We start from the raw sequence: 22,126 nt of genomic DNA, 5'->3' as shown, positions 1-22,126 counted from the left end.
ACACACCCCTTACTCTTGATATTTTACACCTTCTAAATTATATAAAAATATTTGGGTTTAAAAATTCATTACATATAAAATAATTTAATGATTTACATACGATATAAAGAGCATTTTTACATAAGAGATCATATTAACTTATTCAATATAATTTTTAAGAAAAAATGATAATCAATATTATATTTATGTTACCATAATTTTTGTTCTATATTATAATTATTATTTTTAAAAAATACTAATTTTTATCAAATTATCCCACACCCCTGGCACCCCTGGCTAGGAGCAATGAGATAAACAAGCTCGTCCATTCTCTCAACACACACATTTGGGTGTCATGACGTGCAAATAGAGAGATTCATCGCTCAAAATTCCTCCTTTCATGTAAAATATGTAGTGAGAAAGAAAGGGGAAGTTGAAAGATTCAGTCTTTTTGGCGGACAGAATATAAAATATGAAAATTTTAAAATACACACACACGTGTCAATAAAAATATGCGAGAAGAGAGCCAGTTCTTAGAAGGGGGTTTCATGGGCGACCAGATTCTATAAAGACGTATAAGAGCAAGTACTTGTCGTTTTTGGGGTACTCAAGTGGACAAAATCTTTTTATCTTATTTCCTTTATGGATATTTTAAGATACGAACACTGTCATGAACTCGATAGGCCAGGCTGCTCAAATTTTCTACGCTTTTCCTTCTCTGTTCCTCAAATAATTGGGCCCTCCTCATTTTTAGGGTTGCTTGTGCTGTGATTGTGACGCTCTACAATATCGCCTGCAGCGGTTTTTATTTATTAATTTTTGCCTATTTTATGAGGCCATAAATCTATTAGATAACACCAGTAGAGCTGTAAATGGAACTTTGGGTCACACCAGCTACAAGGGACTGGCTTAGATCATTCCCAACATGACATTAAAAGAAATGTTAGGTGCAGCTTTTAGTAGGCAGGGTCCCAAATTAATTAGGGACGGCGACAAGACCAGTATTGATGGCTTGAGGTCAGGGACTCATCACATAAATTCCATAAAATCTCCTCGCTTATATTTTCATACATTTAAAAAAACATGATACAATGATTAAACATTCATTATAAAAAGGCCTAAGAAATTATTTGTAAATAAATGGTACTAAATAATTTTAAAAAAAATTATTGAAATACAATAAAACCAACCATGTTATATAGTAGTAAATATTATAGTTTAAAAGAATTACAAAAACATAAAATTAAAATAATAAATGTGAAAATGTTAAGAAAAATGTAGGCATACATAAAGATACAATTCATAACAAAATATTCAAGAAAAAGTGAATATAACATTTATTGAGAAAAAAATTATAAAAAATCACTTGAAATAATTTAAACATGTACAAAAAACTGCGTGAAACATTAGTGAGAAGAGTGAAACAAAAAATACAACCTATAAAGAGTAGAAAAAGATTAAAGAAAGCATTTACAAAAATTAATAAACAAGCCTCTCAATTAACAACATTCTCAAAAGCTCAGTTTGTAATAAAACATAATAATGTATAATCATATAACCAATCTCACCTAACGGACAAGGCTTGTTATAAAAATTTTGATATTGAGGCTGGTTTAGTATAAAAGGATAAATTGATCTATATATTGATCTTCCTCTGAAAGCATAAACATCATATAACATAATATTCAATTTTTTCACACACTAATCACACCAAAATCAATTTGAGACCATTATTTTATGTTTCAGAAAATGAAGACTAGGATTAACTATCATCTTACATCTACTTAACTCTCACTGCCCTAACTAGCAGCAAACACAATCTCAGCTCAAGAGGTAAGAAATAGGAAATCTCAAAACCCTATGTTAATTTACTTCGTTCTTGATATACCAGGAATGAAGCTTCATTTATATGACCAAAACTGAGCTCGCACCTCAGAATGCCTCGTGCAAATGCGATGTAATTGAAAGGCATATGCAAGAGGCAGACGCACCACCCAAGTTTAATTGCCTCGGACGATTTAAGAATGCACTCTGTCAACTCTTGACAAAAAGGTGGGCCAAAAACACCGACGAAAGATATGCAGATTTTATGATTCGCCAGTAAGAACCTACTCATCAGCATTCAATCCCAGCTGAACTGGACTTTGCTCAGACGAGTCACTATTAGGAGTTGAAATCTCTTCATGTGTGTTGTCCAGAGTGTTGGGAAGTTGTTCCGCAGTCTCTTCCTCCAACTCGTTCTCGCTAAATAAATCCCTCTGAACAGGTACACTTCTTTTCTGCTGAGATGAAAGAATATTTGCTATGGCTTCAAAAGCTGCAGATGCCTGATTGCTGTTGACGCCAGCATCAACATCTACGCCATTAACATTGGGTTTCTCCTCAGATGAGTCATCCGTCCGTGGTGGGGAAACGAAAAAGGGTATCCTGCCCCTCTGCCAGTCATGAAGGACCATCTTAGCTGCAGTCATCAGGTCAGGTTCACCACCCTGGAAACATCCATGATGACAGGTCACATTAAATCAGTATTCTTAAAGCAAAGCTTCAAGAAGAAACAGGTTTTGGGAAAACCGAAACATGAACCACATCAACAACCCACTTCCATAATTAAGACATCATTTCAAGTAAATTTTTACCAACCTCTCACCTATTTTCAAAATATATACAGATTCCTTTTCTTTTCTTTTCTTTTTTTTTTTAATTGGAAGGGCAGGCACTTAACAGCCTAAGATTACAAGAAGGATTGAACCTGTGCCTCCCATTTATAAGAAAGCTAACATGCCACAAGGCTAATGGCCATACAGATTTATTTTGGAACACTATACTTGAGTCTAATTTTAAATGTTTCACTAAAAAACCCGCACTTGGGTAATAAAAAGGATTTTTTTTTTTTTGGGGGGGGGGGTAAAAATCGGACTAAAGCATAGGGTATCATTTTGTTTTAGAGAGTTATGCGTACGCTTTAAAAATAGATGTGAAGTTTTTGAAGTTTCAGAAAAACTCATCCTACATAACTTGCTCAAAAATAATGCAAAATAAAAGGACTAAAGGAGGGGGCGCCTGGGGGGGCTATTGAACTCAAATGCGCCTCTTTCTTCTTGAATAAGATACACTTAAAGCAAGAAAAGCAGATATTGCAATAATTCAAAGTCAGCAATTGAAGAGAGAATTCATATGCAACACCCAAAAAAAGGAGAAGCTTCTACAACTAATTCTAGCTAATTATCAGCTTTAAAAACGATGCTGGGTTTAAAGGACTTCCAGGTATTTGACTACAACTAGGTTGTTTAGATTTTTTTTTTTTTCTATTTTCGAAATGCACCTTCAAGAGTTTTCCAGTGGCTTTGCTGAGCTGAACTAGGAAGTCATTCTCATCATCCCTGGAAAGAAGAACGACTTATAGTTAATACCCACAGTGTTCAAGTCCACTACCTGTATTAAAAATAAATTGGATATGTAATCATGAACAGATCAAAGTGAATTGCTATACAGAGAAAGCATCGGTGTGGCATAAACGCTGACAATACCATCAAGACTCCATAATGCATAATCAACTACCAGAGCTTAAATGCGTCCCTAACCTAAAACAGGTTTCAAATCAACTGAACCAAAATGCTGTTGCATGACACTGTTTCAGCTTTAATTCACTTCAGCTATTTTCAAAAACCTCAAAAAGTAATAAAATGATTTAATGGCAAGACAATCTAATTCTCAATCAATTCATTGTATAGTCATTTATAATAACGATATAGATACCAAGGAGCCAAAACAAATACTAACAATATAAAGGACCGTTACCACTTCTTTATCTTATATGCTCTTTCCAAATGCTCCTTCTTCACACGTTTTAAAACTTCACCAATATGTTCTGAAGCATCTTGCAGGTTTGTCACACGCACCTAAATACACATCTCAGCATGTTTAGCCTGAATATAATTTACACATTTGCCAACTAGTAAAGCATAAAAAGCCACATGACCTTATCATTCCCCAAGGCAAGCAAAATAATGAACAAAACATTGGACAAGCCGCAAGCCAAGCAAACAGACATTTGAAAAAGTGCAAAGACAGCCAGTTTTCGTACAATATCTTACTTCATATGCGAAGTGTAAATGGAAAAGACTTGTCACATAATCTTGGGCATCATTAACCGAGATGGTATACCAACACCAATTACCAAACGCAAGCACTTTTTATATTGGCATCAATAATGGATGGTCTCCATTCTAACAAATCAACATATGGGAGAAGTAACATTCATCAGTCACTAATGCCACTTGCATTTTATTGCCTGGGCTAAGAAGTCATGGTTCCAACCATGTATTATTCTTTCAGTTTCACAATGACAGGCAATGGTTCTTTTTGGAGTCTCAATTTCAAACATGCATTATTCCTTTAGTTTCACAATGACCAACAACGGCTCTTTCTGGAATCTTGAATTTGGGTGATGGGGTAAGCTTTCACCTTCCAAAATTGCTATGGTAAGGACTATGGAAACATGGTGCCAAGTAGTCTCGAATCTAAAGGCACGAGATGGCAAAGTAAACAAGTATTCATCAAAAAGAAGGCAGCAGTAATAAAGTTATGTTCAAGAAGCAGTTCAAACAAAGTATTCCTTATTAAATGGTAGGCCAAGCACAGAATACAGCAGGAATATAGAACGTACCACACCCTTCAGCACAATATCTGTTTCAGAGTCATTGTTGTGATAAACAACACCTGGGCAGTCAATCAAAAAGATTCTCTTCGTAAGAGTTATATACTGCCAGACTTTTGTTTCCCCTGGAATTGGAGCAACCTTGCAGACCTTTGGCACAAATAGTGGACATAAAAATCAATTAACGTAGATGCCAATTTTGAATAATAAAAATTTTACAATTTTAATCCCATAGAACTATAGTTGATTTCATCAACAGTGTGAAAACAGTCTGCTGCAGGCACACAAACTTCCATTGATTTTGCAAGCGGATTCCCCAGACAATAAGAGTACAAGCAAAAAATTCAGAAGGAAAAGAGAAAGATATATTACATTCTTTGTACGTAATGTGTTGATCACTGAAGACTTCCCAACATTTGGATAACCAATGAATCCCACAGAAATTGCTTGCTTGTCACTTTTTAATCGGGCAAATTGTCTCAAAACCGACAGAAGTGAGCCCTAAGCACAAAGACCAATAAAAAAAGAGTCAAGGGAGAGAAAGTAAAGATGTGTTAGCACAACAACCTAAAATCATTGACCAATGACAAATATAAGCAACACATCATGCCCATTGGCACGCAAAAACACACACACAAATAACAAACAAGTAATGACATAAAATCAATCACAAATATGATCTCAATTTGTTTTAAAAAATTAGAAAAAGAAAAAAGCGTTTCCAGTTTGAAATTTCTTGATCCAACATAAGAAAACAGTGCCATAAAATAATGTTACAGTGCTAGAAATAATCTAATCTACTGTAGTGGTAAAAGAAGAAAGAGGGCAAGGTCATTTTTTAGGAAACGTATGCAAAACAATTTATTCACTGACAGCCAATTGGAGCAAAACGGATTCTAAATTAAGGAGTGTCCATAGACAAATATTTCATTTTCATGCCTGTAAGCTGTTAAATCACCAATGATCAAACCTCATCTTACTTTACCTCATTTTTCATAAAATAACATATGTTATACCACACCTAACAGGAAGATAAACTAATAACCAAATGCGATAAAGAAACTCAAGTATATCAGAAATACCTTCCCAAAGGACTTGTTAACACTTGCATGGAAGGCTAGAGTTGGATATTCTCTTGACAAAATCCTAAGCCACCCCTTTGTTGCCCAAGCAGGAACTAGATCACACTAAGAAATTAAAGGAATTGATTTTTCAGGGAAAAAAACTGAATATGGCAATGTCCAAAAAACATAAATCGAGCGCACAAATATTCCACAATAGGATGCACCTAACCTTGTTTAGCAAGAAAACCATGTGCTTGTGCTTGCAATTTTCCTTTAAATGCTTCTCTAAGTGGTAACACCTTGTGCCTTGCGGGTCCCTTGCATCTAAAACCTGCATGGGATACACGAAGGTATTCAATGAGAGAAGATGACAATATCAAGGAAAAAAGGGACTTTGAAAGTCAAAATAAATGTGATTTATCATGGATATTTCCAACATTAACAACCATGTATTAAGGCAAATGATGTCTTCCTTGCATTGCTAAAATAAATTGGCAAGAACAAAGCAACAACCATACATACGATGCCTTCCTCACATTGCTACTATGACAAACTTCTTGACATTAAAAAAAAAATACATTGATAGAGCAAATGAAGTCTCTAGAAATTGCAATTTGCTCACAAAAAAGCAGATTCACATTGGAAATACCCATTACAGGTGCCTTTTCTTAACCCTCATACAAAATCACACAATCTAATGGGGAAAAAACAAACACATTATGCGCGTTAGAACCGACAGATACATAATGTTAAAATCCCTCAAAAATCCAAGCATTAAAATAGATGTTACCTGGACAACAACATCAGAAGAATCTATGACTTTGTAGAGTTCACCCCATATACGTTTACTTTGACCTTTTTCAAACATTGTATGCCGCACTAGATCCCTAAATCCACCATCATGGTTACGTTCTGCTGATACAATAGCACCATACTTCTGTTCAAAAGCCTCTGCAGTGTAAGAAAATTATGAGATAGGATTAAGTACAGTTTTGTTTGTCTGTTAGTTGAGGGAATCACCAATCACATAAATTCATACATTGTCAAGAAACAGACAAGAAGCATCATCCTTAAATTTGAGTCAACTGAATAAATGAAGTAAATCAACTAAACAAGAAAACTGATAAATATTAATGCTAACTGCACTGGCAGCAATCTTTTGGGGGGGGGGGACTAATTTAAAGAAGAATCTTTATTTACCTTGAGAACCATCAGCTTTCTTAACTAGGGATTCATAATCTGCTGCCAAGAGGTTAGGACGCTTCCTTTTTGTCTTAGGTCCAAATGCATCCATAAAAGGCTCTCTATCAAGAAGGTGAACTCTTGCTTGCTACATACCAAAAAAAGTTATGGTCAGAATTAAGCAACTTTTTCATAGAGACTTGTAATCACCGCTGCACTTGCTAAATAACTTTAATATATTGATGTCACACCACCTTTATTAAATATATCGTTTTGGATGGAAGAAAGTAAGTTCTAATACTTAAGAGTACAGTCTTGTAAACCTTATAACTAGGTGTGCCGTAAAACATCAACATTTTTTTGTTGATATACGCACAAATGTAGGGAAATGGAAAAATTGAAAACTACAGCATCCACCTCACCAACTGGAGCAATTCAATATATTTCAATCTAAACTCCCTCAGAAGTAAATTTAGCAATCAACTTCAAAAACACGTCCTTTATATAATGCCCAATACTATATCCTGACATAGTTATCATTAGGTAACAAAAATGCAGGTAAGGAATATCAATGACAAGTAATAAGGACCCTGGAAGAATATTAATGTAAACAAGGATAAGTTATCACTGAAATTTCAGAATTTACCACTCAAATTTTGATATTTACAACTTTAATGTTCTAATTTTACATTAATGTTTTCCCAGGATCCTCGATTATCATTTTCCCTAAAGTATAACATTTCAATAAATTTCCTTCTTTCGGATGTCGGAGGGGATAAAAAGGACTTGAGAGTGTAAACAAACCTTTTGGTGATCGTTGAGGAGAGACATGGGCAGGTTCTTTCCTTTCAATATAACATTGTAATTACTTGACATGCGATTTTGAAGCTCCTCCCGGAAAAATTCAAGCTCCTTTTGATTTACGACCCGCGTGTTTCCTGCAAATAATGCCAAAAGAAAATGTTCACAATAAAAATACAAGAAATAAGTAAATTAACATCATAAGTTGTTAACAATGACTGCGTTCAGCATTTCCCACTCACCCAAAAGAAAAGCAAGGGTGTTAATATGGACATAAAGGGATGAAACCTAAACTTTAGGGTAATTCCGTAAAATAGAACTCACCAAACCATCGGCGGTCAGGTTGAATTCGCGTACTTGGCAAGTCCTTTGACTGAAACTCGTTCTTCAAGATTTTCCCTTTACGATCACGCACGGGTCTGGTATTGTACATATTAAGCCGCCGCACTGTGGCGGCGCTACGCGAATTTGAAGAGCTCTTTTTGTCATTGCTCCTATTCGCATCCAGCGAGTGTTTTGGCTTTCCGGATACATTCACTTTCTTCTCCTTCTTCTTTGTCATCTTCGCACCCTATGTAGTGGGAACTAAGACTGAGTGGGGCAAATCAGAATCTGAACATCAGAATGTAAATAGAGGGCTAAATAAAAAAGACGAAAATCTTACATGAACAACAAATCTTTGGCAGCTAGATAGAGTGAGCGGTGCCGCCACCCGCCAACAGGCACTTAGGGTTCTTGTAGGTTTTTGTTGAGAAATGAGAAACTGGGCAGCCTTTTTTTTTTTTTTTAATAAAAACAGAGTTCTTTTATTTCAGCTTATTTTATTAAAAAAAACAATCATACAATTGTTTAAGGCCTTCTTCGTTGAGAAAATGACAACAAAAACTTTATAAAATATATAAATAATAATTTGATTCTTGAAAATACAATAATTTTACTAAAGTTTTTAAAGACTATTCTGTCATTAATAAATTTATATAAATAACAAAATTATTTTTATTAAAAATAAAATGATTCATAAATTTTGTTTAAATAATCACAAATTTCCTTCCTATATTTGTAACAATGCAACAGCAAATTACAATTTCGCATGTTAAATTCCTGATTTGCAGTTGCATTATTGCGAATATATAAAGGAAAGTTGTGATTATTTAAACAAAACTTGTGAATCGCTTTATTTTCAACTAGGGCGAGTTGATCATTTATATTAATTCATTAATGATAGAAAAATTTATAAAAATTTTAGTGAAATTATGACATTTTGAGAGATCGAATGTCATTTATATATTTTAAAAAAATTTTAGTATCATTTTCCCTTATTTGTTTCAATTTATTTTATAAAAAATTATTTTTAAAAAAATTGTTATTTTTAATGATATTTGCTTAAAATTTTGAAGATAATTGGAGTTTGAAAAAAAAATTATTATTCTAAGAAAATAGTTTATACAATGTCTAAAAAAAATCTAATTAATAAACGACAGAGAGTATTTTAAAATGCAAGATATGCAAAAATATCATAAAATATTAAAATAATGAATTATTTTTATGAGATAAAAAATAAAAAAGATATAACTAAATTTAAAAATAACTAATTAATAATTACTTTTTATTATTGTAACCAGGCATAAAATAGTATATATTTTTTATAAAATATCTATAAAATAAATATTTTTAAAAAATCTCTAACTGATATAAAAATTAATTATTTTTTAATCTTAAATAAATGGGTCTAAGATATAAGAAAAACTACCATGTGTGCCTTTAGTTTTATTTATAAATAAAATTCTAAATTTCAAAAAATATTGATTACATTTTTTTTGAATTAGCTCTTGTAACATTCTAAAATTAATTTAAAGACTTAGATTAACTAATTAGAGGTTTTGTTTAATTAATTGGGTTAATTATGAGTTAATTATTGGGCTTAGATGGCCAAAACCCTTTAAAGGGTTAAAAATAAGGCGAACTGCTCATTTTGAATTATTTGCCATAGCAAGCATGTCAGAATTTAAAAAAATTACACAACGCGATCAAATTTTATTTTAGAGGAAAAATTGAGAGTGAAATCAAGAGAAGACATGTGGGTTCTACTAGAATTTCATCTTGGTGAATCCCATGAGCGTTTGTTAAGCATATAAGGCATTGGATAAGCTTCCTAATCCTATAATCTCTTTCTTATTGCCATTTCTACATAGTCTAGGGGTTGTGGTGACAATAATTGAATATAGGTTTGAATTACAGCAACTCCATGAGTTTAATGAGATTTGTAGATGCTAATGAATGCTTCTACCGTTAAGTTTGAGTAGTTGGCAACATTAAATGTTGTTAATGAGAGATTTTTAATTAACCTCAACACTAAGTAATTAAGTTTAAGTTAACAAGAGTTAATGGCATTGATTATTCAGTTTAATGAGAGTTAAATAAACCAATGAAAATTAATTTTGGGCCTTGATACCAAGCTTAGGGAATGATGAGGCCTTAATTGCATTTAAGAGTTAATTAATGGTGATTGGTAATTAATGTTGTTTCATGTATATGGTTATAAATTGATTGTGCTCAAAGCATACGATCGAAGTAGCTTCCTTGAGAAATTTAAATTTGACTTTTGGGGTGATTGCTCGAAAGTGAGGGTAATTAAGAACCTTATAATTGCATGTCCTTGTGTTTATAACTGCTTTTAAATTGTTATGTGGTTTTGTGCCATTAAATGAATTGTATGAAATTGCTTTGGGCTCATGAATAAACAACCATTGCTAATTGGTGATATGTCCATAGAAATACTTGTTGGATGAACAATTTGATTAAAACGTTACGTGAGGTGAAGTATGAGTTGTAGCATAGAAAAGCTATAAATCAATAATGTGATTTGTGTGCTAAAATGCTTGGTTTGTGTGGTTATATGAATTTGGATGGGAGCATGAAATATTGTATAAGTATGATTGTATAGTCTAAATGGCATGCAAGTAGGCCCTTGTTGTCAATAAAAATTAACTTTGACAATTAAGTGATAAAAAATGATAGGAAAGAATCTCAAAAAGTATGGAAAAAGCCAATTTTTTTTTATCATTTGCTGTAATTTTTGGTCCTCATCTCATTTTCTATATAATTTTTAAAATTATTTTCTATCATTTTTTATCAATTAATTGTTAAAATTAACTTTTGTTAATAATAGGGGTCAAATTACAATTTGCACAATAAAAGAGATTAGAGTTTACGATATCATTTAATCAAACTTAGTTTGGCATTGTAGTAAAATTTAAAAATTACTTTTAATTTATTTGTTTTGTCAATGATAAATTGATTTTACTAAAAATAAAAGGTTTAAAATTGATTAAACTTAAGTTACATTTGGATTGGTGGATTTAAGTTGAAAATTTAGATTTAAAATCTCACATGTGAAATTCATAGATTCTAAATTCTTTATTTGAATGATATAAAAAATTTTAAATTATAATATTAAAATTCTTTGTTCAGATCTAAAAAAATTTTAAATTTTAAATTATATATCTGAATTTAAAGAAACTTGGACGACTAGTCAAAGTCGACAATCTAAATGTCTAACTTCCACCGAGATCAAACAGTCAAAGTCGAGTAGGATTGTAGTACTAGTGATGACTAGGACGAGATGATTGACTTCCACTAGGATCTACAAATGGTAATGATAGGGATTGAATGGCCAACTTTAACCAAGATTGGACCGACAGTGATAATGAGGATCGAACAGTCGATTTCCATAGGAATTGGACCAATAGAGACCACTGGGATAGGACAGCAGGCCTCCACCCAAACTGAAGGGCTAATTTTCATCAAAACCAGACTAAGTGGAAGTGGCCATTCAATCCTAGTAATAGCTGTCTGTTTAGTTTTGGAAGAAGTTGGCCATTCGGTCCTTATCATTGCCATTTGTTTGGTCCTGGCGAAAGTCGGCCATCTCATCTCAGTCGTCGCCATCCATTAAGTCCTAATGAAAGCCAACTGTTCGATCCCTGTCACTTCTATCGTCGTTTATCAGGTTCGGTGGAAGTTGACCTTTTGATCCCCATCATTACCACCATTGTCATTCCGGTTTAGGCGAAAGTAGGCCGTTCGATCTCAGTCATTACTGTCATTATCGATCAAGTCTCGATGGAAGTCTACCTTTTAATCCCTGTTGTTATCATTGTTGTTGATCCAGTCCAGGTAAAAGTCAGTCATCCGGTCCCAGTTGCCGTTGATTCGTTGGAAGTTGACCTTCCGATCTTGGTCAATAGTGATAGCTTATTTTCATCAACTTCAACGGTCTAATCTAATTATTGTTGGTGGATTGATTAAGTCGTTGTGGCTTTAGTCAAATTACAAAAGAAATTAAGTTAGGATTCGAAATAATAGAGGTTTAGAAAGGATTTTAAATAAAAAAAGGATTAAAGTGAAACTTCAATTTGGATTTGGATTAAATTCAAATATATATATTTTTAATTATTTAAATAATTAATTTAGCTCAAATCTAAATCTATATGAATACTACCATAGTGATTCATAATGTTAATTGAAAACTTTATAACTTAAAATCATGTATATGAATATATAAATGGGAATTTAAAAATATTATAAATATATGAATAATTTTTATTCAATAAGAATTTAGATTTTAGATATTAATATTAATTGTCTGAAAAATAAAAAATAAAAGTATAAGAATCTAAAATATTAAAAAAGGTGTAAGAATTTATAGTAAAATATAAGTAAAGTATAAAAATTTAAAGTTATATTTTTTTAATATATAAATTATTTTTTATTTTTTTCACAATGGTTTCGTGATTGTCATGCCAGTTTATCTAAGATCTAGGTTCTTTCTTTCTATCTGAGTCCAATCAGTCATGAGTGACGACGTAACAGATGGTAGGTAATCATTTTACTTAATCTGTGTTAAGAAAAATATTGGAACATTTTGGCCACAGAAAAGAAAAGAGAGAAAAATATTGGAACAAGTTAAATTTTGGTGCAAAATGTGGCATTTAATATTTCAACGTTTCCTTGAAAAATACATATATATGTACTCTTTCAATGCTATTTATAACTCACATTTTAAAAAAATTATTTAATTTTATTTATAAATTATGATGTGAATTTTTAAATAATAATTAAAAAATATTTTTAAAATTATTTTTTATAATAATTAAAAAATAACATGACGTCATTATTAAATTTATTATATTAAAATATAATATATTTTTATTATTTATATTTTGTATATTAGTATTGATAAAATTGATAAAAATAATTTATAAAAAAAATTAAAAAAGTATAAATATATATATAGAGTTGAAGTTTTGAAATTTAGATCCCACCCCAGCGATTAAATGAACGATGTTTTAGTGATAAAATGACTGCCAGAAGCAACATTTGACGATGTCACACAACCAAACTGCGAATCATCATCTTTTCTACCCGAGTGCATCACCTTCCTTCCGTCAACATTGCGGGATCTGGATGAGCTCACGGCGTTGCGTGTTCCAGCGTCTCTTCCATGGATCGATTGCTAAAAGCTGCAAGAACATCTGGCTCCCTCAACCTCTCAAATCGCTCGCTCAGGCAAGTCCTCTCTTGATTATCTGTCTTTGCTATCGATTCCTTATAGCGGTTACGCTGATCTCCAGAGTAAATTTTGGCGAGCTTCCAATTTTACGAATGTTATTCTTGACTTGGAATTGTTGAACGAAGTCACCTTTTTCTTTTCTTGCTGAACAACTCTGTTTCTAAATTAAGCTGGCGTCACAATGGGTTTTCTTCCTTCCGGTCATTCAAGCATTGATGTGTTTCAAATTCAGGGAAGTTCCAAAGGAGGTGTACCGGAATCTGGAGGGTGCTAGTGGGGATGATAAGTGGTGGGAGGTAATGTGTTTCGCTCATCTTTGTTTTTCTTTGAGTTCCCAAACTTTAAGATTAGCTGCTTTGATACACTCGAGAGATGAATGCTACGTAATACTTCGACATGTAAATTAAGTGGTCTGATATTTATATAATGCTTACAGGCCGTGGATCTCCAAAAGCTCATTTTGGCTCATAATGATATTGACTCATTAAAGGAAGATCTTAGAAACTTACCTTCACTAACTGTGTTGAACGTTAGCCACAACAGACTTTCTGAGCTTCCAGCTGCAATAGGAGAGTGAGTTTTCATCAGTCAATTATGCCGAATAACTGTCTTGAAATACACATATACACAAGATATATGCAGGTGTTGCAATATTATCAAACTCAACTCATCTTGGATTTTCAAAAATTTATCTAATTGACAGGCTATCTCAGCTAAAGTTGTTAGATGTTTCATTCAATTTGATAAATAAAATACCAGAGGAATTTGGATCAGCAGCATCACTTGTTAAGTACGCTGCTATTTCTGCTTACTCTTTTTTCCCATCTCCATCTTCATTGTAAATAACTATGCTAATGCTCTTTTCATCCCCTCTGTACTCCTCAATTTATGCATATGCTCCCCCTAATTAACGTGCTTTGCAATTATTGTTTAGGCTTGATTTCTCTAACAATCAACTGAAGGAGCTTCCAAACTCACTTGGCCAATGCATAGGATTGTCAGAATTGAAGGTGATACTTTATCTTGCTGAAAAAGCTGAGTTACATTACTTATGTCATTTTGCTCCAACTATGGTATCAAATAAGATTTTTGTGAGTTCATTTTTTAAGTGTATCTGGTTTATTCTTCTCAATAAATATATATATATAGAGAGAGAGAGAGAGAGAGAACTTTGTTTGGTATGAAACATGGAGATACTTATGAGGTGAGTCTCCTACAATTCAAAGATTAGAGAATTATATGGTGGTTGGGGCATACGCTCCTTAAGTTTCCCTTAGAATAAATTTGTTTATGTTATAAAATAAGTGATTAAATTCTAATGATTTAATTGGGGCTTTGGCTTCTCCGTGATGTATTGTAATACTCCCTCTGATCTTTATTATAAAACACTTTCAACCGTTTCGCGCATCCTAAGAAAAGTTAGTTTTTTTTTCTTGATATCATAAAAATACGAGATGTAATTTTATTTTTACCCTTAGCTTTAAATAATAATACAATTATATTAAATACTTTCATTCTAATTAAGAAGGGGTAAAATTGAAAAAAGTAGTTTAATCATTGCAAGGTATCTTATATTTTGGATGAAGAATTACTTCTAGAAGGTGTTTTATAAATAGAATCGGAGGGAGTACAGGCTTAGCCTATATTCACAAAAAAAAAAGGCAATTGAATTACTTTTCTTCTGCCAAATCAGCGACTCTTTGCTCATAGCGATCACAAATTTATATTTTATACCAAAATCCTACAACCTTAATGATAAGTAGATGTGGAGAATTTCAAGCAAATGGCATCTGTATTTTACCTTTTCTTATACAATATAAGGTAGCTCAATATAGGTAAATTCATCAGTGAACAGTGGGATTACTTTTAATGGCTTGCCATGGGATTTTCACGGTAGAATCCATCAGCCTTTGTAGTTGAACCAAAACCTCTCATAAAAGCTTGCTATTTGCCGATCTTATACATGTATTCTTGTAATGCTTGCTCTTTGATGAAGTGGCTCTCATGATACTCTTATTCCAGGGATCAAACAACCTCATTGCCAGTTTACCAGATGAATTAGCAAATTGTTCAAAATTGACAAAGCTAGACATGGAGGTACTACCAAAATTTGGCATATTGATTGATGACCGACTTACTCTACTTTGGGGAGGCATACGGTCTACTAATGAGCATTTTTGTCATATCATCTTCTGCCGTTTTCCAGGGAAACAAACTAACAGTGATACCTGAAAACCTCATTTCTTCATGGACCATGCTTACTGAATTGAATGCATGTAAGGGTCTCTGTTTTGCCATCTAATTACCTATGTGATACAAAAAATAATCTCAAAACTACTCAAATACTTTGCTTGGTTAAATACTTTCATTTTTTACGTTTTTGCAGCAAAAAACTTGCTGAACTGCATACCAGTCAGCATTGGAGGTCTTTCTCGTCTAATTCGCCTTGACCTCCATCAAAACAGTGGGTTATTAAACAAGAGGTTAAAGATGATTTTAGTTTTCCCTTTTCGTCTTGGTTCAGAAATTTGATGTATTCATTTGCACAGGAATCTCATCAATCCCTTCATCAATCATGGGTTGCCATTCACTTGCCGAGTTTTATTTGAGGTGATATTCTAATTTATTCTGAGGCTAACTTTCATATTATCAAAATATACGATTTTAAGCATTTAATTTTCTTTTTCCTGAAACTTCTGAATTTCTGAGTTCTGACACATATCATACTTATCAATTTAGGAATAACAACCTTTCTGCTGTACCAGCGGAGATTGGGACACTCTCACGACTAAGGACTTTAGATCTTCACTCTAACCAGGTAGGTAGAACTGATATTTTATTTATTATAACTTCTATTCCAGCAGATGATCTCTTGTTCATATTGCTTGGTTGCCCACATAAAAATAGCATTATTGTGACCGCTTTGCATAAGTTTTCATGTCCTTAGTCTGGTGTTGTGCTCATGGTTTATAACTTTTATTTGGGGCTTGTCTTGAATTTGTGAAGATATTGAGCTGCTTTGTGGCATATTTTTGAAGTTCTTTTGATTTATTGTGCTGATTTGTTTGTGTGAGTTTCCATTCACAAGATGTCTTGATTCTTGAACCGCACTTTTAAACTCTTTTCTTAATTTCTTGCAAAAAAAAAAAAAAAAACTCTGTTCTTAATAAATTTCCATTCTACAAAAGAGATTACATATCACATTGGATAATTACAGTAAAAATGAAAGAAGATGAAAGTCAAAATTTGTTCCAAAAATTTAGGTTGATGTGAATTGATTTTAACATATATATATATATATATATATGCAGACGTCAATGTATGGGGTTTATGGGCTTTTGCAATTTTGTGAAACCGCATATAAACTATCTGGTTTAGTGAAGAATTTGATTGACTCTCCGGATTCATCTTATTGATTTAGATGAACAAAAATACATACACACCCACACGCGCTGACAGATTTAACCTTCATATTTTAACTTGTCATAGGCAAAATGGCCACCTTGAGAAAAATGCACACATTCCTGGATTTAACTAATGGGCATGTGTCAAGATGCATTGTCATTGGTGTAAAGAGACTTAAGTAAAATATTTGAGCAGATCTCTGTTCATAATAAATTTTCACACATGACTTATCATCAGTTGGCTTATAAGTGAAAGTGGTAGTACTGTTTTTAGTTCGGCTATCACAACCTTTTTTAACTTTTGTATACTAGGTTGTTAATCTGATTTCTTGTTATTGTCATCGAATTGCAGTTGAAGGAGTATCCAGTGGAGGCATGCAAGTTGGGTCTTTTAGTCTTAGATCTTTCGAACAATTCATTGAGTGGCTTACCCCCTGAATTGGGTAAGTTTACCAAATTTATGACAATTATGCTTTTAATCTGAAAAAAGTTCTATTTGACTAAAAAGAGCAGAAAATATAAGTCTCTAAAGAAGATATAATAAAAGTTTTTTGTGCCTACCACAATGAGTGGGGCTCCCTATTAATTCTGGTCCTGGTTGGTCAACGATCATGCAAGTTATGTAACTTATAAAATGATGACTATGGGCAACTAATAAGCATCAGGAAGATATTTGTAATGTTTCCTCTTATAAAAGAGTTCTTAATGAGCAGCAATTTTGTGTGCCAGCCTTTGTCTCTTGATGTGAATTGTTCTTCAGGATTGAAACGTCTCTTAACATGAATTATTCTTGAGAATTGAAATTATTCTCTTCAGTGGTATTGTTACATCTCCTCTGGTGAAACTTTTTGTTGCAGAAATCTTACTTTTACCAAAATAGAGAGATTTGCAACCTGGGATTCATGCAATTGCCAAGAGAGTTTCTCACTCTGCTTCCTTGCCAATTCTATGGCCTCTTATTATTGTCCTAGGCTTTAACGTTAAAGTCTGTAGCCAATGGAAACCTGTACTTAGAAAGAATTGACATGAAACAAGAGTCTGTAGCATCTCAGATAATCTATTATCCCAAAAACTTCAGTCGATAACAGTAAGCCAAAGTAAATCTTAATATTTTAACTTGAAGTAAATCTCATCCTCAATACAGAATACTGTTGTGTATGTGTTGAAGTACTTGAAGTATTACGGACACACATTACATAAATATATAAAAAAATAATTGCCTAGATATTTTAACTTTGCTGGGGGACAACCTTAATGTTTTAATTTGTCCTAGGCAAGATGACTACCCTGAGGAAGCTTTTGCTTATGGGCAATCCTTTGCGGACTCTTCGAAGGTACAAGGCTTAGTAACGTCTATCTTGTCAATGTTTGTAAATTTTGTAATTACTAGTGTTTTTTAGCATCTAATGCTTTTTATTCCCAGCTCATTAGTCTCTGGACCAACTCCAGCACTGCTGAAATTCCTTCGAAGTAGACTTTCTGAGGGTGAAGGTATGCTAGATGCATGTAACTTAGGCTCTTGCATGTGTTTATTCCTTTTGGGCAAAAATGTCTTATTCTTGAGTTCAAGCTGTAATTTTGTTTCTGCAGACTCTGAATCTACAATCAGAACAAAAGAGGATGTAATTGCAAAGGCTGCTAGATTGTCTATCACTTCAAAGGTATTGCCTATTTAGAAAAAGGAAAACTAATCCTTTTTTGCTTCATAGTCTGGCTTGAAAATTATTGCCACTTCAAATGCATTGCCTCTTATAATTGCATCTATTATAAAATGTGATAATATGTAAAGAGATCATGGCTTTTGTTGCTTGGTAGAAACAAGAGGAATTAAAATAGTGAGATCAAGCCCCCAAAAAATAGTGGTACAAAGCCCAATTTCATGTCTTTGCCAATTTAATTACATAGCAGACTGTTCAATTCAATAAGCTTATGGTTAATGTCAGCATTAATGATTCTTGGAATGATATCCAGGAACTTTCTTTGGAGGGGATAGGATTGAGTGCCGTTCCATCAGAAATATGGGAATCAGGGGAGATCGTAAAAGTTGATCTTTCAAGAAATTCCATTGAGGAGTTGCCAGTGGAGCTCTCTTCTTGTGTTTCCCTCCAGGTGAAGTTTTATTATTTGGTTACCCTTTCTACGTTAAATTGCCTCTTTGGAAAATTCCTTGTGAACTTGTATTGGAAATACAAATACTGCAGCAAGGTTAGGACAAGCTAAGTGCGTGTAAAGTCTAACGATGCTGTAGGTCTCAAAATAATCGTCAGCAGTTGAGGCAATGTGTGCTATTCTTTATTTTCTGCAATATATTTTTGACAACCCTGCATCCTACCCCCTATTGTCCATTAAGGAATGCGGAGAAGCTTGAGAAATTCGTCAAGTAAAATGCAATCATAACCAGTGACTTGATTTCTTATTAAATATCAATAGTGATCGATTTTACAATCCTTGTAGTTTCAGACCCCAAACTGCACGAGTACAGTTCTGTGAATTCTTATGAACTGATTCAGAAGTTTTGCAATCATTATTTAGTTTTTATGTCATATTTGTCACTCTCTTTTATAATTTCTTTTGCTGATACATTTTCTGTCACTTCTATCACGTTCATTCTTGACCTTACTTTGATAATTTTCAATGATAATGATTGACATGGGTCTAAATTTCCCTCTGAAAATGTAGATGGGAATTTTATTTGCTTCAACCACTTCTTAGTATAAGGTAAAATAGTACTGCGTAGGAAAAATCTTTTCTATGGGTCTCAGAGAAATTTGATAACGTCTCCAGAATTTACTGGTCAATTATTTTGATGGATTGATGCCAGGAGATAAACTGGTCATCAATCAAATGACCTAATGTAGAATTATAAACTGTTGCACTCATTCATTTCTGTATTTACACTTTTCAGGCACTGATTTTATCTAAGAATAGAATTAAAGATTGGCCTGGTTCAATTCTTGAATCACTTTCAAGTCTACATTGTTTGAAGCTGGACAACAATCCCCTGAGACAGGTAATGATTTAAGAGTAATTCCGTATCCTTTTTCTTGCAGACATGAACAATAAGATCAGCATGTTTATTCTTTCTTCATGGCAGTGAATCCCTTACGCACACATGACTACGAAACTTAGTTGACAAGGATGCATAATGTTAAAGCTTTGTGAAGTTTATTTTTTAATTAATGCTGTGGAGGTGCCATAGTTATTTTGTATAATGAAAGTAACTTTGAGGAATATCGTCTGATACTCTGATCTCTGTGCAATCCAGAATATTTGTGCTCAAGAAGAGGAGTGATATGATTTCTCTGTCCAATTGCAAGTTCTCTGATTCAAATTCCAATTAAAAGTTTGATATTGCTGACTATATCTGTTGCTTGAATTATAGATTCCTCCAGGTGGTTTCAAAACTGTGCCTATGCTTCAGATTCTTGATCTAAGTGGTAATGCAGCTTCACTGCCAAATGGCCCTGCATTCTCTAATATGCCGCATCTGCAGGAGCTTTACCTGAGGTGGTTCAATTGAAGCTTTAAATTAAGCTATGGTATTTGTGAGAGGACACAAGCGCGCCCACAAACAAAAGATTTATTTCTTATATATAACCTTTATCTTTTTGAGTACTTGTACTTAACTTCCGCATTGCAATATTTCAGAAGAATGCAACTAAGTGAAGTCCCCTCAGATGTTTTGATGCTGTCTCAACTTCGAATCCTTGACTTGAGTCAAAATTCCCTTCAATCTATCCCATCGGTAACATACCATCTTCTTTGTACAAGACAGAGATTGGGGTTATGCTGATTCTGACATCAAATTTCTAAATATTTTTATGACTGTGACTTTAGGTTATAGTCCAATACCTTTTATTCTGTCCTTTATTAATTGATTGACATTTCCATTGGCTTCTCCATATCAAGTTGTTTATCCGTACCATTTATTGAATATTGATTATTGACAGACAATGTGCTTGGTTGTTTTGCGTGCTCATAAAATCATATTTCTATCTATAATATGTTAATGGTTAAGGAAAGTTGTCATCTTTTGTCAAGTCTTGCCCTCAACTCTGCACCTGTGATTTCTCAAATTTACGAGTCATCTACAAGGGGTTAATAGGTTTTTTATGGATGGACTATTGTATTATCACAGGGGCCATGTGTCAAAGAATAGCCAATTAATTTAAGGCATTATACATGACGTCATGACCATGCTAGGAATCAAACAATTATGTTGCAACTGTCCTCTTGGGGCTAAGTTCTACAAATGCGGACACTTTCTTCACAAAACTCGTCTGCTTCTCTAATTGATACACTGCTATATCTTAGCTGTTAATGCCCTTTATAACCTGTGAATTGCTTTCAGGGGTTCAAAAATCTCACTTCTCTCACGGAGCTTGACCTATCTAATAATAACATCTCCGTCCTTCCCCCTGAACTGGTAAGAAAAGCAAACTCTCTCCCTCTCCTGTATGTCCATTTTGTTGATCTTATTTTCAGCTCTTTCGGGCTTTAACAAACTATGATCGACATTGCATTAATAGTTTTTCAAAGGAACTTTGAAAATGGTTGGTGCTATGCCTATGCAGTATTGGAAGTATTTGCAAAGTAAAAGTAGATATTTCCTCCTCTTTGTTTTATTTTTGAGTTACATAAAGTAGATATTTCTTTAGATGTGTTCAATCCCTTATTCTTTTTTCCCCTCTTTTCATGATTTGAACTGATTCAACAATTAGTTCTCTGTTGTTGGTCAAGTTCATTGGCTTAGCCCATGGCTTGTTTTGCCAGACTTGGTCCATCGCATTATTCTAAGAAATTGATCTGATCAGGGTTTGCTGGAATCAAGCCTTCTGGCACTGAGACTTGATGGAAATCCTCTCAGAAGGTATGAACAACCCCCCCCCCCCTTTTAAGTACAAATCTTTTTCAACAGAATGGTAGACAGTTTGACAGAATCTTTTAACAGAAACCTTATTAACTTATGGTTTAATAACAGTTAACATCTCTATAGACTATTAGTGTACTTTTTTGGGCCAACTTCATCTTTATTTTGAATTCTGTTTTTCTTACATTTCAGCATTCGAAGGACTATCTTGGATAAAGGAACTAAAGCCGTTCTGAAATATTTGAAGGACAAATTGCCAGAGCAATAATTCTTTTTCATTTTAGTATTTTACTATCATGCTAGTTTGATTGTGATTATGTGGGAATATTTGGAGGTTGAACATTTGAACGCAATTTGTTGTATAACGCCCGTTTCTATTCCTCATGACTTCAATGTCTTTTCCCTCAACTGTTTGCTGTATTAAGGGTTGCAAGCAATAAATTTTTATTTATAATTACCAAAAAATATTTTACCATTTCAAGCATCAACTTGCACCGGCTTTATCATTGCCTACTCGAGTTCTTTTCTTTCAATTTCTGGTCACATTTTTGGGGAGATGTTATAAAGAACGATAATGATTATGAGGAATGCTCGTGT

The 22,126-nt window shown here is 33.3% G+C and overlaps 2 protein-coding genes across 6 annotated transcripts; one reads left to right on the top strand and one right to left on the bottom strand.

Annotated features, from left to right (window-relative positions):
- Window positions 1-1,591: 1,591 nt before the first annotated feature.
- Window positions 1,592-8,451, bottom strand: LOC129316141 (nuclear/nucleolar GTPase 2). Of its 2 annotated transcripts, none has more exons than XM_054960417.1 (12): window positions 8,348-8,451; window positions 8,008-8,274; window positions 7,687-7,820; window positions 6,901-7,030; window positions 6,491-6,651; window positions 5,930-6,031; window positions 5,719-5,823; window positions 5,009-5,137; window positions 4,646-4,786; window positions 3,778-3,878; window positions 3,302-3,359; window positions 1,592-2,468 (listed from the first exon to the last, which is right to left on the bottom strand). In XM_054960417.1, exons 2-12 carry the CDS (start codon window positions 8,243-8,245, stop codon window positions 2,088-2,090), a joined length of 1,680 nt encoding a protein of 559 aa, XP_054816392.1. In that variant the 5' UTR covers window positions 8,246-8,274; window positions 8,348-8,451; the 3' UTR covers window positions 1,592-2,087. The 2 variants fall into 2 exon arrangements, with proteins under 2 accessions (XP_054816392.1, XP_054816393.1); XM_054960418.1 differs by having other exon boundaries at window positions 8,008-8,254; window positions 8,348-8,443.
- Window positions 8,452-13,015: 4,564 nt separating this feature from the next.
- LOC129315740 (plant intracellular Ras-group-related LRR protein 6) lies at window positions 13,016-22,017 on the top strand. Of its 4 annotated transcripts, none has more exons than XM_054959735.1 (21): window positions 13,016-13,251; window positions 13,426-13,551; window positions 13,692-13,828; window positions 13,959-14,045; window positions 14,190-14,265; window positions 15,278-15,352; window positions 15,462-15,531; window positions 15,642-15,719; window positions 15,805-15,865; window positions 15,995-16,073; window positions 17,012-17,102; window positions 17,933-17,993; window positions 18,083-18,150; window positions 18,250-18,320; window positions 18,631-18,768; window positions 19,565-19,669; window positions 20,042-20,166; window positions 20,308-20,404; window positions 21,011-21,085; window positions 21,474-21,529; window positions 21,722-22,017. In XM_054959735.1, the coding sequence occupies exons 1-21, from the start codon at window positions 13,069-13,071 to the stop codon at window positions 21,795-21,797; spliced, it is 1,935 nt and encodes a 644-aa protein (XP_054815710.1). In that variant the 5' UTR covers window positions 13,016-13,068; the 3' UTR covers window positions 21,798-22,017. The 4 variants fall into 4 exon arrangements, 2 of the variants coding, with proteins under 2 accessions (XP_054815710.1, XP_054815711.1); XM_054959736.1 differs by having other exon boundaries at window positions 13,038-13,251; window positions 13,488-13,551; XR_008594577.1 differs by lacking the exons at window positions 21,474-21,529; window positions 21,722-22,017 and having other exon boundaries at window positions 20,042-20,198; window positions 21,011-21,053.
- The last annotated feature ends 109 nt before the right edge of the window (window positions 22,018-22,126 follow it).

Source organism: Prosopis cineraria, unplaced genomic scaffold, assembly GCF_029017545.1.
Source record: "Prosopis cineraria cultivar Desert tree isolate PC_DT_omini unplaced genomic scaffold, ASM2901754v1 PC7, whole genome shotgun sequence".
Lineage (NCBI taxonomy): Eukaryota > Viridiplantae > Streptophyta > Magnoliopsida > Fabales > Fabaceae > Prosopis > Prosopis cineraria.
This window is presented reverse-complemented; position numbering and strand designations above follow the sequence as displayed.